Source organism: Nicotiana sylvestris, chromosome 10, assembly GCF_000393655.2.
Source record: "Nicotiana sylvestris chromosome 10, ASM39365v2, whole genome shotgun sequence".
Taxonomy (NCBI): domain Eukaryota; kingdom Viridiplantae; phylum Streptophyta; class Magnoliopsida; order Solanales; family Solanaceae; genus Nicotiana; species Nicotiana sylvestris.
The window spans coordinates 9,236,408-9,254,701 of NC_091066.1; the positions used below are offsets into that span (position 1 = coordinate 9,236,408).

An 18,294-nucleotide genomic window follows, 5' to 3' on the forward strand; every position below is an offset into this window, starting at 1 on the left:
GTTATCGTTCTAAAATTTGGAACCCATAAAATTGAAATCTTAAATCCATCGATGTTCCAAAGCCCTTATTGCATCAAAAGATGCTTTATTTTCATGGGATTTCGATTTATTACTGTGAAGTGATTTCTCTTTTCAATTATTCTTCAAAATAGACCATTCTATAGTGAAATTTTAGTTATAGAAAACCTCTCGTTTCTTTAAATAGAAATTGTTGGAAGTATATTTGAAATAGAATGATTCTCAAAAGTGAGGGATGAATATGGAAAATTCATATAACTAGCACCAACTAGTTTGACTCCATATATATAACCAACACAACTAATTTGACCTTAAATGTAATTGATTAATTGATAAAGATATTTTTTTTAAATAATAAGGAAGATAATATTTAGGGTTGAAATCAAGAATATATTCACATTCCACAAGCAGATCTAGCAATAAGAAAATCTTATTAAGTGGAGAAGCAATTAGGTGAATTTGCAAGATAATTTATTTGAAAAAGAAGAGAATACTCTCTTGGGTCCACTTTAATGAGCCTTTTTTTTGTGATCCATAATATTTGATTTTTTCAAATATAAAAAAAAAATTAATTTCTTTTTACAAAGCTGCACTTAGAGTAAAGAGATTGAGAGTATTTGTTGTATTTTTAATGAACGTTAATAGTGGACTTGAGGGAGTATAATTTATTATTGGTTTTATCATAAGATCACATGTAATTCTCCATCAATTAATCGTGACACATGGGGCAGTTGAATGGATAATATGTACAAAGGTCAAAATAAGAATATGATTACTTATATCAATTTGTTGCCAACCACTAATCATTATACTAATTGCACAATTAGTATAATTGCACAACCACTTATAAATGCCGATGCCATAAAGCGGTTATGGCAAGAATATGCCATGATTCAAGGGCTAAACAATAATAACCACGTACTTTGTCATAATCATTCATATATATGGTTATTTCCTATTATTAAAAGTGCATGGAATATGTCATAGAAATAAATCATGCAATTTGCATAATTTATAGGTATTCCCTATCTTTTGTCATTATATGCTTAATTAAAGTTCAGGTCAACTACGTAATTTAGGTTAAATCTGAATTGGACGGCAAAAATGATAAGTACATTACATTTGTTAACATGTTGACTACTATAAAAAGATTGATTGGGCATGTTACTTGTATCCTCTTGGATTTGATCATGTCACGTTCTTTCTACATGATATATGAAACTCTAGAGGTTCAAAGTTTAAGCTCCCCCCCAACCCCCCCCCCCCCAAAAAAAAAAAAAAAAAAAAAACTCCCCCTCTCTCCCAACACACTTAGAAAAAGAGAGAGAGGAATTTGAATTGTTTCACACACAGGTTAATATCTGAGCTATGAAATCATTTCCATGGGTAATATGGTAGTTATTCTTGTAGGCTTATATTGGGCCTTTTTTGTTCTTTTCTTCAAAATTAATAGGAAAATAATATTGTATAATCGCTCTTAAAATAATTGCTGAAAAAACGTATAATTTTTGTATATTTTTGTGTGTATATACATTTGCATGTTATATACAAAAATTATATAAATTTTATACATTTTTCAGCTACCGAATGCAAATAGTTTCTGGTACGGGCTAAAAGTGATAATATCCTTATATGATATTGTAAAAATTGCACGGAGTGCCCTATTTGGTCGCCCCCATTTAACCTATACCCATTCTTTTAAAAAGTTTTAACTTGTACCCATTTTTTAAACACTTTCAGCCCCCTTTCTCCTTCTCCTTCTCCTTCTCCTTCTCCTTCTCCTTCTTCTTCTTCTTCTTCTTCTTCTTCCTTCTGCTGCTGTTGGTGCTGCTATGAAACTTCAGTTCATGGGATGATTGCCATAAGTATGTTTATCAGATTATTTAAAAATAAATTATTATACAATACAAAAAGACAGTGAATTTGCGGCGGTTATATCTTGCACATTACGACGGTCTATAAGCGCCACTAGGACAATTAATGGCGGCTAGTGAAAACGCCAAAATCGAAGGTGCCACAAAGTTGGTATCGCGGTTTTCTAAAATCCGCCGCAATTGAATATAACATAAAGCGACGGTTTTATATATTTAAACTAGTGGTTTCAACTCACCACAATTATATATTAGATTATATCTGAAACTGTGGCGGTCCAAACCGCCGTAATTATCCTCACAGCCCATCCAATAGTTTTTCTTCAATTTATAATTCTTTTTCACATTTTTTACATTCCATTTTACACCATGTCCTACGCTATCAAACTTATGTATTACTTTATAATAGTTTTGACACAAATATAAGGGGAAGATCAACTAAATAAATCAATCATCATATATTAAAAGAATAAGCATTTTAAAATTACATCATAAAATGTAACTAAATTTCAAGGAGTAATATTTTACATTCCATGAGGAAAATAATTCTCGCAAATCCTAAACTTGTTCTTTGTTATTTCTATGTGGTGTACTTCTTGGGTTGTCAGGTGATGATACAATTTTGCTACATCCAGTGCCTACAAAATAAATCGAAACAAAAAGCAATAAGATACTCAAAAGGATCAAGATACAAACATATATGTGTATATATATATATATATATATATATATATATATATATACTAGTTACAATTCTCGAGCATCATAGCATCAACAATCTCCATATAAAGCATCAGGTGTTATAACTAAGTGTTGTAACTGAAAACATAAAAGAATTTTCTTACCAAGAACTAAGTGTTGTAACTGAAAACATAAAAAAAAAATTTAGCAGCAGAGCAAAAATGCCGAAGAATTCCTGGTGTTAATTGAATATATTTGTGATTTGTACAGTGATAATTCACCAAAATATAAGGTAATTGAAACATAAGGCCAGACATATATGACATGCCTCTTATCAAGTAAGATCTTGAGTAGCTTGAGAATCACATGAATAGGGGCAGTACCATCCAAAGCTGAAGAGGATAAAGAAACATGATCAAAAGTATATTCGTATCTGCACATCTAAGCAATCATAGGGGTAAATTTACCACAATTTTTAATAATAAATAGATTTGTAGGAGTCCTTTAAATATTTAACCTCTTCAGGTAAAATCCCTGAGAATTCAGTAATTAACAGCAAAAAAGTTCACGAAGAAAAAGTTATATGCGACAGGTTAATCAATTAGTAGCTTGCATTAAGACTATTAGCACCAACCTCCGAATATTACTCTAAACAGAAATACTCGAAGTTTAATTTGCTAACCTTCTTTTGAGGTAGGACCAAAGTCTCTTATTGTGAGAGCACTCTCCCTTTGAAATGTGTTATAGGCACACCTTTTTTATCTGCTTGACAAAAAATTATGTTCTGTTGTCCTGAACGTGTTATAGGCACACCTTTTTTACCGCCTAACATTTGCATTCATGCAATGCAAGTAGTTTTACAAACAAACTACACCTTTTCTCCCAAAAGATATAAGTTGAAAGACAACATTACATAATTTTGTGGAGAGACCAATATTTGCTAAAAAGTAACATTGAATATTAGATAAAAGGGATATCATCATTAGACTACTTTGTGACCTCATATGATGTATGAGAAATAATAATCTTCTTCATAGAAGAAGGAGCAATATACATAGTATTACACTTTAATCGGACCCACGCATACTTAAGATTAAAAGTGTACGCAGGACATAAACAACAAAAAAAGGAAGACATAAAAGAGGAAAGAGAACGTATTTACCTTGGAGCACAAACACAAATGAGACTCACGAAGCCTCCGCAAGACAATTTGCAGCCTCGTATGTCCAAAGCGCCCGAGCTGTATCTACAACATTATCTACAAGCTAGAGAGCTATCAGATTAGATATTAACATCATCACCAATAGAGTAAAAATCCAAGAAATCAAGATAGCAAAGCCATGGATATCACCTAAAAGATCCCAACAATACATACACCAGCTAATATACTGCAATTAGCATCAATAACCAAATCAAAACAAAAAGGACCACTAATGACAAAAATTCAACATATGTTGCAGGCCTTCATCTGATAAAAATCCCTTACTAAATAGTGAGTGGTCACTTGTGACAATATTGCCACTTTTAGACATAACCATCTGTAAGAATCATCTTTTTCAAAATCGTACAACCTATAAAAATGTCAATATATTTCATAATCTGTGGTATAAGTATACTCCTCCACGTCTTATCAAACCCCCCTCTCAATAGCGATAATGAATCGAGAGAGCGAGAAAGAGCTAACACTTTCTGTTTTCCTTTTCTTTTCCTACCGTAGATATATAGTCTGGACTATTCTTTAACAAGGGAAATTCTAGTAAATGATACTAAAATTAGTTCACGCAGCATATTCAATCCTTCAAGTTCCTTAACCCGCATAATAATACATGGCAGAAGTAGATGACCATGAAAATTATTCCTCACACGGCTCTTGATATAACCAGTTGACTAATTCTCAAGCCCAAATCAATTAAGATCTCTATATAATCCTCTATACATATTCTGTTCCGTCCTGCTAATACATCTTCAAATGCCCAATAATAGAAATGCAATCAATAATCCTTATAAAAAATGTCAAATTCAACTTCTAGTGGTCAATCTTAAAAATAAGTGCCAACTTCAAACACAAAGTTATTAATTTTACTTTTCATCTTGCAAAATTAATAGAAATGATTCCGTCTGAGCAGCACATAAGCAACACACAAGTTCTCACTTTTCACATTTCAAATCAGGGCTAGTTCTTTTAAACAAGTATCATCAAATATTCAAAGTTTGAATCTTTTTCTTTATATCTTTTTCATTTCACAACCTCTTTTTTGCTTATTTTAATTGGAATCAACAGTTCCGTGTTCAAATTACACACAGCCTAAGGATTCTCACTTCTCTTAACCATAAACTGATGGATAAGTTCTAACCAAACCAAAAAAAAATCTAGAAAATTTCAATTACAAAATAATTTGTTCCTAACAACACAAGATATTTAAAATCTCCGAAAGAAGTTCCAACAACTACATAATGAGGCATAGTGAAAAAAATAAAGTAACCGTATATCCACATAAATGCATACATACATAAGTAAAAAGGAGCGAGAAATAGAGAGTACCTAGGTGAATTGATCCGCATATATCAAAGGCACGACGAAGATTAGCGAAATTCTTGCCAGCTTTATCGAAGAGATGTCGAGAAGAGGGGAAGGAAGTGAGAGATTAAGAGAGGAGAGGGAGTCGCCGGCTATAGCGATTGGCAATATGTGAGATAGAAGCAAATTGGATAACAAATTAGGGTTTACTCGAAGCAGATAGTGGAGGAAAGGTGGGGTGGAGTTTTCGAATTTGTGAAGTATAAATAGGGGACGGTATAATCGTTGTCTTATTTTGTAAATTCATAATATGGAGGTTTGAAAACATCCGTAATTTGTTGTTTATTGTGGCAGTTTGGTGTAACCGCCATTATAAAACCGCCATAATTGCACCATTTTTTTTGTAGTGTAATTAATAATTACGTAAGTTAGTAGACAATAATTTATGAATATTTCCACGTACGGGAAGTTTAAGGTCACACTTAGTGATTCTTTTCATGATAATTCTGTTCTTTTCACGTTTATTGTTTTCAAAATTTATGATTTAGATACTGTTGGCAATTTGATTATTTATCTAGTATGTTAGAAAACTTTTTCAAAAACTTCAGCTTATATAGTGCTGAAGTTTTTACAAATGAACTAAATAATTTCAGCATCTTCTGCTGAAGCTATTGAAAAAGCTTTATGACAAAACTAATGAATCCAGGACAAAAAAACTTCAGCTTATTTAGTGTTGAAGTTTTTACAAATGAACTAAATAACTTCAGCATCTTCTACTGAAATTTTTGAAAAAGCTTATCCAGGACAAAAAAAACTTCAGCTTATTTAGTGTTGAAGTTTTTGAAAAAGCTTAATGACAAAACTAATGAATCCGGGACAAAAAAAACTCCAGCTTATTTAGTGCAATTACAAACAAAAACTCCAGCTTAAATAATTAGTTTCCTTTATTATCGTATTTTTTAAAGGAGATTGGATATGTCTAGATGATAGTTTAAATCATGATAAAGAGGCAAAGGGGTTATAAGTATGATGGAAATCGATGAGGTCTTCAAATTTTCTATAGTGATTTAAATTATTTCCAATACATTTTTAATAAATACATAAAGTAGTATTACATACTTACATGGGTTGAGCTAGAAGATTTACCTATGGTTCGGTGCAAATCCAATAACTTTAGTTCAAATCATATTTTATATTAAAAAAATTATTAAATATATTCCATAGATTAAATTTAGACGATAGTACTAATACCCCGATATATCTATCTGAGTATTTCACATACCAAGAGAAATAATAAATATGTTAGTAGACAACAAATGAAGCATAGGCATATATGCTTACCTACACTTCTTTTACATGCCATGGTCTTTTGCCTTCACTTTATTTATGTAGAATTCCAGAATCATACCTTTAATGTATTCTTGCATTTAATTTCCTCATTCAAATTCTCACTTTCTTGATAAAATTCTCACAATCTTTGTCTCACTTAGTTACTTATAGATTCTATATTCTGGTAGTTCAACTGTTCCTCTAAGTTCGCCCCATATAAAAACCTCTCTATTTCAACCTTAACGACACGTTCAAATTTGGAATTTCACTTCACAAAAAGCATTCCAATTTGTTGAAAATTTTGAGATTTGGTTAAGATGTTCAAAGAGAAAATCATGGTAGAAGTCATTTTAGCTGTTGCTTTCCTTTCTTTTCTTGCTTTCTCAGGTAAGTATTCCTTCAAACGTGCTTCTAATTAAAAAAAAATTGTCGTTGTAGTTTCTCTTTAATCTTCTTGAATTATTGCAATATTACCCTTTTTGCCATATACCATATTTTATTATTTTCAAATACTGGTTATATTTGCAAATACTAAACTTTAGAGCCCGTTTGGCTATTAAAAAAAATTCACTTTTTTTCGAAATCTTTTTCACTTTTTTTCGAAATCAGTGTTTGGCCATAATTTTTCAATTTTCACTTGAAGATGAATTCCGGAATTTTTCGAAAATTTGAAAAACTCCAAAAAGTTATTTTCCAAAATTTTCACTTAAATCACTCACAAAAATTCAAAAATAATCCAAAATCGTATTCATGTCCAAACACAACTCTAATTTCAAATATCATTTTTATTTGAATTTTATTTTCACTTTTTTCCCTAAATTTTACAATTCTTACGTCCAAATGCCCATTTAGTATTATAAATACTGGTCAACTGTTAAAAAGAAACGTCATGTCAAAACTTATTTCAGTGAAATAATAATTTTCACTCACAAAACTCCAATTTTTTTCAAGTAAAGTTTGTATCCAAACACAACAGGTCAAAAATACTCTTTTCAACTTCGATTTCAAATACTCAATAAATCTTTTTCAGCTTCAATCAAATATTATCTAAATGCCTACTAATTATTCTTACATCTTATTCTTCCCTTTTTTTTTTTTTTTTTTTTTTTAATGTAGATGCATTTCCACTAGCAAACATGATTGGAGTAAATTATGGAAGGCTAGGAAACAATTTACCATCTCAATATGAATCAATAGAGCATATGAAAAACATGAAAGCTGGTAGAGTGAAGCTATATGATGCAAATCCAGAGATACTTAGATTATTATCAGGCACAAATCTTCATGTCTCAATCATGGTACCAAATGATCAAATCTCAATTGTAGCTGCAAATCAATCAGCTGCAAACCAATGGGTACGCGATAACGTTCTTTCTTACTATCCAAACACTATGATCCGATATATTTTAGTAGGAAATGAAGTTTTAAGTAACAAGGATGATCAAAGTTTATGGTATGATCTTGTTCCAGCAATGAGAAATATCAAGAAATCGATCGATGAACATAGAATTCACAACATTAAAATTGGTACACCTTTAGCTATGGACATGTTACAAACCTCATTTCCACCTTCAAGTGGTGAATTTAGGTTAGATATTCCAAGAAACTCACTATTGATACCATTGTTGAGATTCTTGAATTGGACAAAATCTTACTTCTTTATTGATGTTTACCCTTATTTCTCATGGTCCCAAAATCCATCTTCAATTAGTCTTGATTTTGCACTATTTAAAGGTACTCAAATCTATAAGGATCCACTTAGTGGCTATGTTTACACAAACCTCTTGGATCAAATGCTTGATTCAGTGATATTTGCAATGGAAAAATTAGGGTTTTACAATATTAGATTGGCAATAGCAGAAACTGGATGGCCTAATGGAGGTGACTATGATCAAATTGGTGCTAATATCTACAATGCAGCTACATATAACCGAAATCTTGTACGTAGATTGACATCACAACCACCCATTGGTACACCAGCTCGTCCAGGGTCAACGATACCTACGTTTATTTTTTCACTCTACGATGAAAATCAAAAGGAAGGTCCAGGGACTGAGAGGCATTGGGGTTTGTTACAACCAAATGGTAAGGCAATTTACGATATCGACTTGACAGGAGAGATATCAGAGTCTGAATTATCTAAGTTACCAGTGCCAAAAAATAATGGACCATTTCATGGGAAGTTATGGTGTGTTTTGGCAAAGGATATTGTGAATGAAAAGGATTTAGGACAAGCTTTGGAATTTGCATGTAAGAGAGATGGGATATGTGATGAACTTTCTCCTGAAAAATCATGTTATCAACCTGTTTCAATTGTTGCTCATGCAAATTATGCATTTAGTTCATATTGGGCTAAGTTTAGAAAGGATGGTGAAACTTGTCATTTCAATGGGCTTGCTGTTCAAACCACTCTTGACCCAAGTAAGTACCCAAAACTGTTCCCTCATAAGGATTCTTTAAAATATTGAATGGAATTAAAATCAAGAAGAAAGGATTTTTAAAGAATGATTTAACTTATATACATCCACGACATAAAGAATTTTTATATTTTAGTGTATTTTAACTTGCTTTATCAGATATTATGTCTTATTTTCTAGGTTAATAATACATCTTATTACGTTAGATTAGATGTAATTATATTTTTGGAGACCATAGTATTAAAAAAAAGAACGAGAGTCTTGGCGTAACTGATAAAGTTGTTGTCATGTGACCAAGAGGTCACGAGTTTGAGTCATGAAAACAGCTTCTTGTAAAAATGCAAGATAATTAAAGCTGCGGCCCTTCCCCGGACCCCGCATAACGGGAGTTTAGTGGACCAGGCTACTCTTTTGTAATTTTAGAAAAATTTATGCTCTTTTAATATACTTTAGTTGATTTTTTCTTTCTATTATGTTCATGATATTACATACTAATAAACTTTTTTGTTGATTTGGCAATTTTGGGCAGGTCATGGATCATGCAAATTCCCTTATGTTTCTCTCTGAAAACAGTTTTTGGGAGATGCATTTGGAGCTAATTATATTTGCTCTCATCTTGAGAAGTGGAATATTCTTTATTAGGAGTATTTAAGAAATTGTAATAAACTTTATTTATTTTCTGAAGTAAATTTAATTCAATGATGGGAATTGATTGCAGTTGTCAATAGAAATTTGTTTCTTTTTGCACCAATATGCAGTGAATTCTCTAATAAAATTTGTCAAGTTAAGTGCCTCCCAGAATTATCTAAGACATTGATGGGACTGCTCCTCCCTTAACCAGAGGTCTCGAGTTCGAGCTCTGGGTATGGAAAAATCCTTGGTAGGGAGCGCCTTCCCCCTAATGGGGCCCTACGCTGTGCGAATCCGAATATAGTCCGGGCTCCAATACGGGTACCGGACACCAGGTGGGAAATAAAAAAAAGTTTCGTACGCGTGGGTAAGTAAAATACAGAAAACTAAAGAACACACAATTTAATGTGGAAAATCACCTGGCTCAAAAGGTACAAAAACTACAACCTACCACGAAGGATTTAACTCCAACTTTCTAAAAATACATCCTCCTTATTCAATCTTAGATTTTTTATCATTTCCTCGACCTCCTTAACTTTCTAAAAAGGAGCACTTAGGGATATAAAAGGAAGAGATTGTCAAATGCAATGTATGTGATTAATTGGGTAATATTTAGTAATAGCACTATAATATTATCTTCTGCAACACCCCAGCCCATTAGTGATATTGTCTGTTTTGGGTCTAGGCTCGCACGCCTTTAAAATGTGTCACTAGAGTCTAAGGCCTATCTATTTGTATATCTAATATTTTTCCCGTATTTTGTCGATGTGAGATTCGCACAGGGTATCACATCTTTCTCTCTACCTGACTTCTTCAAATAGCATATGATGAGAGAGAAAAAATGCTATAGAATCTCACAGCTAAGGATAAAGAATATCAAAAGGATAAAAATGCTAAAGTGATCCTTGAAGTTTTGTGTGGTTAATTTCTTATGACCTTAAATTCTGTCTCATTGCCATAATTATATTCTGTGGCATATTTAACCATGGATTAAAGGGTTCCAAGCTTCAAATTCGTGTCCTGAAAAGTGGGACCCTCAATACACTTGGCAAGATATGAGAGGAAATCTCATATAACTTTTGTGTGCTAAATAGTTATGTCTCACTCAAAATAAAAACAAAATAATTTATGGTAGCAGATAACAAGTCTTATTCGATAATGCACGTGTGGCCAAATTATAAGCTAATAATCTCTATCAATTGTGGTGAAGAAACTTATAATCTCTCGTTGTCTGATTAAAATTTTCTCGAACATTTATAATGTATATGATATTTACATAAAATTAAATAATTCAATTCAATATTTACATAAGAATATATATTATTTAATCTATACTATATTAAAAGCACGAAGGCCCTTAGCGAAATGTCGTTCGTCTTTTTTACTCTCTAAAACTTGATTTCATACTAGACAAATTAGTCATTTCATTATTTCTCCTAATTTTTTTAGGACTTTAAAATCACCTAAGATTTTTCTTATTATATCTTTCCTTAATTCTTTTTTGAAGTATATATGTAAAAAGTCATAATATTTGGCAACATATAACACATTAATTATCAAACCTCACGTGAGTAATTTTCCATCCAAAGAAAAGCTACATTTCCATTGTTAGATATCCTTCGACAAATATAAGAAGTATAAAAAGAAATCAAGAAAATTAATTTTACACTCAAAATAATTATTTAATTATTTTTTTTAACTTTTAGGACGTTAAAATTAGTTGAAATTTTACTTATTATATTTTTTTTATTTGAACTATGTAAAAGTCTTACTATATAGAATTATATGATGTGTAATATATTTATTAAATCAAAACTAACGTGAGTATTTGCCATTCAAAGCAAAGCTAAACTTCCATTGTGATATCCTTCCATTGTGATATTACCATGGTTTCAGCTATCGTTTCTTTTTTACTATAATTCAAGGGTCTAAAAAAATAACTTTATCAATTAAAATTTGAATGATTATAATAAAATAACAATAAACATTGGTTTTCTACCATATTTTTTGTGACCTTTATTTTATATGACCATTCGATTAAAATTTTCGTATGATAACCTACATACGAAGTCTTTTTTTTTGTTTTTCTTTTTATAACCATTCTAATAAATGACAGCTTCTTATATTTACATTATTTTTTATAAAGTATTAACTCTAATATTATAGTATTTTTTTAAGATTTTATATTATTACTTATTTATCGAGCTAGCGGGCTAAAAATGATCAATGTTCATCATATTTAAGAACTTATACTTTTTATTTTATTTTATTCAATAACTCACATTAATTAATATTTTTCGTATTTTTAAAAAATTATATATTCATTGATATAGGGTACACGCGCAAAGCGCGTACCCTAATACTAGTCATGCTTAAATGATAGATGTAAATAGTTTGCATTGGTCGATTTATCAAGGGATGAAAAATAAAAATAAATAAAGGGTGTGTTTGGTATGGAGAAAAATAAATGATTTTCTAACTTATTTTTCATTGTTTGATTAAGTAACAAAAAATATTTTTGAAAAATATATAATTCAGGCAAACACTATATGAGACAAATAGTTAAGGGCAGGAAAGGGTGGTAGGTCGGGGTCTAGGGGCCGGCAGTGGCAATATTAGGGGGTAGTGGTTGAGAAAAAAATTTCGATAATATTTTGCCTCCTCTTGGTAGGAAAGTCATTTTCCTCTAATTGGGAGGAAAATAAGTTAATGAGAAAAATATTTTACAAAATATTTAAGCCAACCGAACATGAAAAAATTAAAAAATATTTTACATAAAGTATTTACCTTCATAAAACACACCCAAATAGAAAAGGATAAAAGAAAAAATATATTTTAAAAAATAGAGCAGGCGAGAAACATCTATAAAATAAAATGTAATATATTTTTAAGGCTTCTACGCCTATGTTTGTAGTTGACGTGCATGCCACCTGATATTTTAACCGTGTTTTAGACACACTTAAAAAAGATTGAGTATATAAAAGATTACCCGGGGTTAAGAAAAATATCATAGGAATTTCGTCTCAAGATCGGAGTAAATTATGTAATGTCACAACCCGAATTTTCCACCCTCGGGGGTCGTGATGACGCCTACTAATGTGAGCTAGGCAAGCCAATTATTGAACAAATAACTTTTTTACCCTTTTTATACTCTTTAACAGTTATAAAGCATTAACGTATAAACAGCGAAAATTTAAAATAAGCGGAATAAAAGCAAGAGAGTATCTGAACATGTAACTATTACAACTGTTTAAGTCTTAACCACCTAGAACTGGTGTCACAGTGTCACAGACGATCTAAGATTTACTACATACAAAGTCCGAGAAAAAAACAAACGATACATTGTTTCTCAATTAAGGAAATGAAACAGGGATTAAGGGATAGAGGGAGACGCCAGGACCTGCGGACGCCTGCAGGTCTACCTTGGATCTCCGCGTGGACTGAAGGTAGTCACCCAATCTACGGTCCAAAAGCTGCTCCGGGATCTGCACATAGTGCAGAGTGTAGTATCAGCATAACCGACCCTATGTGCTGGTAAGTGCCTAGCCTAACATCAGCGAAGTAGTGATGAGGCTAGGACCAGACTACCAAATAAACCTGTGCAGTTATATTATAAACAACGGAAATAGAAGCAGATAATTGCAATTAAAATTGGGCAGGGAAACATGCTTTGGGGAATAACAGATAACAACAGAATATCAAGAGAATATAAAGAAACCAAAATCCAATTATTAACATGGATAGGGAAAACAAATGCAGAGTTCACTTTCATTTCACATTTCGTTGCAGGCGTGCAACCCAATCCCATTTCTTGTATTTCGTTGCAGGCATGCAACCCGATCCCATTTCATATATCTCGTGCAGGCGTGCAACCCGCTCCCATTTCACATATCTCGTTGCAGGCGTGCAACCCGATCACATTTCATATATCTCGTTGCAGGCGTGCAACCCGCTCCCATTTCACATATCTCGTTGCAGGCGCGCAACCCGCTCCCATTTCACATATCTTGTTGCAGGCATGCAACCCGCTCTCATTTCACATATCTTGTTGTAGACGTGCAACCCGCTCCCATTTCACATATCTTATTGCAGGCATGCAACCCGCTCCCATTTCACATATCTCGTTGCAGGCGTGCAACCCGCTTCAATTTCACATATCTCGTCGCAGGTGTGCAACCCGCTCCCATTTCACATATCTTGTTGTAGGCGTGCAACCCGCTCCCATTTCACATATCTCGTTGCAGGCGTGCAACCCGCTATTTCACATATCTTGTTGCAGCGTGCAACCCGCTCCCATTTCACGTATCTTGTTGCAGGCGTGCAACCCGTTCCCATTTCTTTTATCAACACCAATCACAAAAAGGGGTCCCGACAAGGGAACAATAATATCAAAACAAACATCCCGGCAAGGAAATAATAATATGACAATAACATCCCAGCAAGGGAACAACAAAATATCCCGGCAAGGGAACAATAATGATAATAACATCCTGGCAAGGGAACAATAATGATAATAACATGTGAAGCGCAATAAACCACAACGGAGTCATAATAATTACAATACAAGACTCACGAGCATGCTTGACACCAACGTATAGATACTTGTCACCATGCCTATACGTCGTACTCCACAATTAGCACGTAGAAAATAATACACAACTCTTAATCCCTCAAGCTAAGGTTAGACCAAACACTTATCTCAATGCCACGAACACAATTCAAGCCTCTACTATCGCTTTACTTCTTTATTCCACCACCAATTCGCTCGTATCTAGCCACAAGTTATTTAATTATATTAATAACCGCTAAATGAATCAACTCCAATGCATGAAAATGAGTTTTCCAACGATTTACCCAAAAGTCAAAAATCGCCCCCGGGCCCACATGGTCAAAACCCGAGGTTCGAACCAAAACCCGATTACCCATTCCTCAACAAACCCAAATATATAATTTATTTTGAAATCGGATCTCAAATCGAGGTTCAAATCCCCAATTTTTGAAAAACCTAGGTTCTACCCAAAACATCCAATTTCCCCTATGAAAATCCTTGATTTTGAGTTGAAATTATGTGTAAAGATGTTAATGATTGAAGAAAATGAGTTAAATTGACTTACAATCGATTTGGAAGAAGAGTTGTTCTTGAAAAATCGCCCTAGGAATTTGTGTTTTGAAAAATGTAAAAAATGGTTGATTTACGGCTAAGTATAAAAATTGCAGGTTGCAGATATGGGAATTGCGAATAGGGTTCGCAATTGCGAACCCCGACCTCTGCTAGGTTCGCATTTGCGAAGGGGGTTCTCGCATTTGCGAGGTGGGAAATGCGAACAAGGGGTCGCATTTGCGATGCCAGGCCCAATAAGGGGTGTATCGCATTTGCGAAGGGAATCTCGCATTTGCGAGGAAGATCTGGCCTGGGCTGTTTCGCATTTGCGACTCAGCCTTCGCATTTGCGAGCCATGCGAAGCCTGCAGGCCTACAATACATCAGTTCAAAATCTGCAACATCCTATGTCAAAATTCTACTCCGTGGCCTACCATACAAAACCTCATAAGGAGCTATCTGGATACTCGACTGGTTGCTGTTGTTGTAGGCAAACTCGGCTAAAGGCAAAAACTGATCCCACGAGCCTCCAAAGTCAATGACACAAGCTCGTAGCATATCCTCTAAAATATGAATGGTCCGCTCGGACTGCCCGTCCGTCTGAGGATGAAACGATGTGCTCAACTCAACCCGTGTGCCCAACTCTCGCTGAACTATCCTCCAGAAACATGAGGTAAACTGCGTACCTCTGTCCAAAATGATAGACACGGGCACACCATGAAGACGAACAATCTCCCGGATATAGATCTCAGCTAACCTCTCTGATGAATAGGAGACTACCACAGGAATGAAATGTGCTGACTTGGTCAGCCTATTAACAATAACCCACACTGCGTCGAACTTCCTCTGAGTCCGTAGGAGTCTAACAACAAAGTCCATAGTGATACGCTCCCACTTCCACTCAGGAATCTCAATCTTCTAGAACAAACGACCAGGTCTCTGATGCTCGTACTTAACCTGCTGACAATTCAAATACCGAGCCACATATGCAACGATATCCTTCTTCATTCTTCTCCACCAATAATGCTGCCACAAATACTGATACATCTTCGCGACACCCGGATATATAGAGTACCGGGAACTATGGGCCTCCTCTAAAATCAACTCTCGAAGCCCATCCACATTAGGTACACAAACTCGACCTTGCAATCTCAAAACTCCATTATCACCTAAGGTAACCAGCTTGGCACCTCCGTGCTGCACCGTGTCTCTAAGGACACATAAATGGGGATCATCATACTGCCGATCACGGATACGCTCCAATAAAGAGGAACGACTGACCGTGCAAGCTAAAACACGACTGGGCTCAGAAACAACCAACCCCACGAACTGATTGGCCAAAGCCTGAACATCCAAAGCAAGCAGTCTCTCACCGACCGAAATATAAGCAAGACTGCCCATATTGGCTGACTTTCTACTCAAAGCATCGGCTACCACATTGGCCTTTCTCGGATGATATAAGATAGTGATATCATAGTCCTTTAATAGCTCTTACCACCTTCTCTACCTCAAATTAAACTCCTTTTGCTTGAACAAATACTGCAGACTCTTGTGATCCGTGAACACCTCACATGCCACACCATACAGATAATGCCTCCAAGCCTTCAATGCGTGAAAAATGGCTGCCAACTCCAAATCATGAACTGGATAGTTCTTCTCATGAATCTTCAACTGCCGCGAAGCAGAGGCAATGACCTTTCCATCCTACATCAACACTGCACCAAGTCCAATACGAGATGCATCACAATAAATTGTATAAGGCCCTGAACATATAGGCAAAACCAACACCGGTGTCGTAGTCAGAGCTGTCTTGAGCTTCTGAAAGCTCGCCTCACACTCGTCCGACCATCTAAACTGGGCACCCTTTTAGGTCAACCTGGTCATCGGGGATGCGATAGATAAAAACCCCTCTGCAAACCGATGATGGTAGTCTGCCAATCCCAAGAAACTCCAAATTTCTGTAGCTGATGCTGGTCTAGGCCAGTTCTTGACTGCCTCAATCTTCTTCGGATCAACCTGAATACCCTATGTGGATACAACATGACCCAGGAATGCAACTGAACTCAACCATAACTCACATTTCGAAAGCTTGGCATACAACTGACTATCCCTCAAAGTATGAAGAACCACTCTAAGATGCTGCTCGTGCTCCTCCCAGCTACGGGAATAGATCAAAATATCATCAATGAAGACTATCACGAACAAATCCAAGTAAGGCTTGAACACTCGGTTCATCAACTCCATAAAAGCTGCTGGGGCATTTGTCAACCCGAATGACATCACTAGGAATTCATAATGCCCGTACCGAGCGTGGAAAGTTGTCTTAGGGACATCGGATGCAATAATCCTCAACTGATGGTAGCCAGATCTCAAGTCAATCTTCAAAAATACCTTGGCACCCTGAAGCTGATCAAACAAATCATCAATCCTCGTCAATGGATACTTATTCTTGATTGTAACCTTGTTTAACTACCGATAATCAATATACATTCTCATCGATCCGTACTTCTTCTTAACAAACAACACCAGCGCACCCCAACGCAAAACACTAGGTCTAATGAAACCTTTCTCAAGCAAGTCTTGCAACTGCTCATTCAACTCTTTCAACTCAGGCGGGGCCATACGATATGGCGGAATAGAAATGGGCTGAGTGTCCGGAGCCAAATCAATGCAAAAGTCAATATCCCTGTCGGGTGGCATACCCGACAGGTCTGAAGGGGATACCTCAGGAAGCTCACGAACAACGGGCATAGAATCAATAGAAGGAACCTCAGCACTAGAGTCACGAACATAGGCAAAATAGGCCAAACACCCCTTTCTCGACCATACGCTGAGCCTTCATATAAGAGATACCACTACAGGTAGAATGACCAGGATTCCCTCTCCACTCTAAACGAGGTAAACCCGACAAGGCTAAGGTCACAGTCTTGTCATGATAGTCCAAGATAGCGTGATAAGGTGATAACCAGTCCATCCCTAATATGACATCAAAATCAACCATGTCCAGAAAAAGAAAATCTACACGAGTCTCAAGACCTCCAATCACAACTATACATGAATGATGGATTTAATATACCACAATAGAATCACCTCCCGGTGTAGACACAAAAACAGGAGCACTCAAAGAATCACTAGGCATGACCAGGTACGACGCGAAATAAGATGACACATAAGAGTATGTAGATCCTGGATCAAATAAAACTAAAGCATCTCTACTGCAAACCAGAACAGTACCTGTGATAACCGCATTAGAAGCCTCAGCCTCGGACCTGGCTGGAAGGGCATAGCATCGGGGTTGGATCCCACCACCCTGAACTACATCTCTAGGACGGCCTGCTGCTAGCTGGCCTCTACCTCTAATACCTCTACCTCCACCTCTACCCCCACCTCAGCTGGCTGGGCGGGCTGTGGAACACTCAGTGCCCAAACCATGGCACGAGAACCCTGCTGCTGAGAACTGCTCGGTGCTCGAGGGCAATATCTAGCAATGTGTGTCGCTACAAGTAAAACAAGCCCTCGGCTGTTGGGGCTGACAACCTTGAAAACTCTGAAGCGGCGGTGCACTGATAGGAGATGGTGGTGCACTGTAGGTCTGCTTATCAGAATACTGCATATGAGAACCACGACCACCTAAAGCACCGTGAGAAACCTGAAGTGCTGATTGAAAAGGCCTGGGAGGATGGCCTCTACCATATGAATCTCTGCCTCCAGACGAGGTACCACTGAATCG

General features: G+C 35.4%; 1 protein-coding gene and 1 long non-coding RNA gene across 2 annotated transcripts; one reads left to right on the forward strand and one right to left on the reverse strand.

Moving 5' to 3' along the window:
• Nucleotides 1-2,328: 2,328 nt before the first annotated feature.
• Nucleotides 2,329-5,368, reverse strand: LOC104226896 (uncharacterized). The gene is made up of 4 exons (XR_011403031.1): nt 5,113-5,368; nt 3,733-3,835; nt 2,899-2,962; nt 2,329-2,527 (listed from the first exon to the last, which is right to left on the reverse strand). It is a non-coding gene; the product is annotated as an uncharacterized lncRNA (long non-coding RNA).
• Nucleotides 5,369-6,686: 1,318 nt separating this feature from the next.
• Nucleotides 6,687-9,533, forward strand: LOC104226897 (probable glucan endo-1,3-beta-glucosidase A6). Its single transcript, XM_009778991.2, has 3 exons — nt 6,687-6,804; nt 7,534-8,838; nt 9,364-9,533. Exons 1-3 carry the CDS (start codon nt 6,735-6,737, stop codon nt 9,399-9,401), a joined length of 1,413 nt encoding a protein of 470 aa, XP_009777293.1. The 5' UTR covers nt 6,687-6,734; the 3' UTR covers nt 9,402-9,533.
• The last annotated feature ends 8,761 nt before the right edge of the window (nt 9,534-18,294 follow it).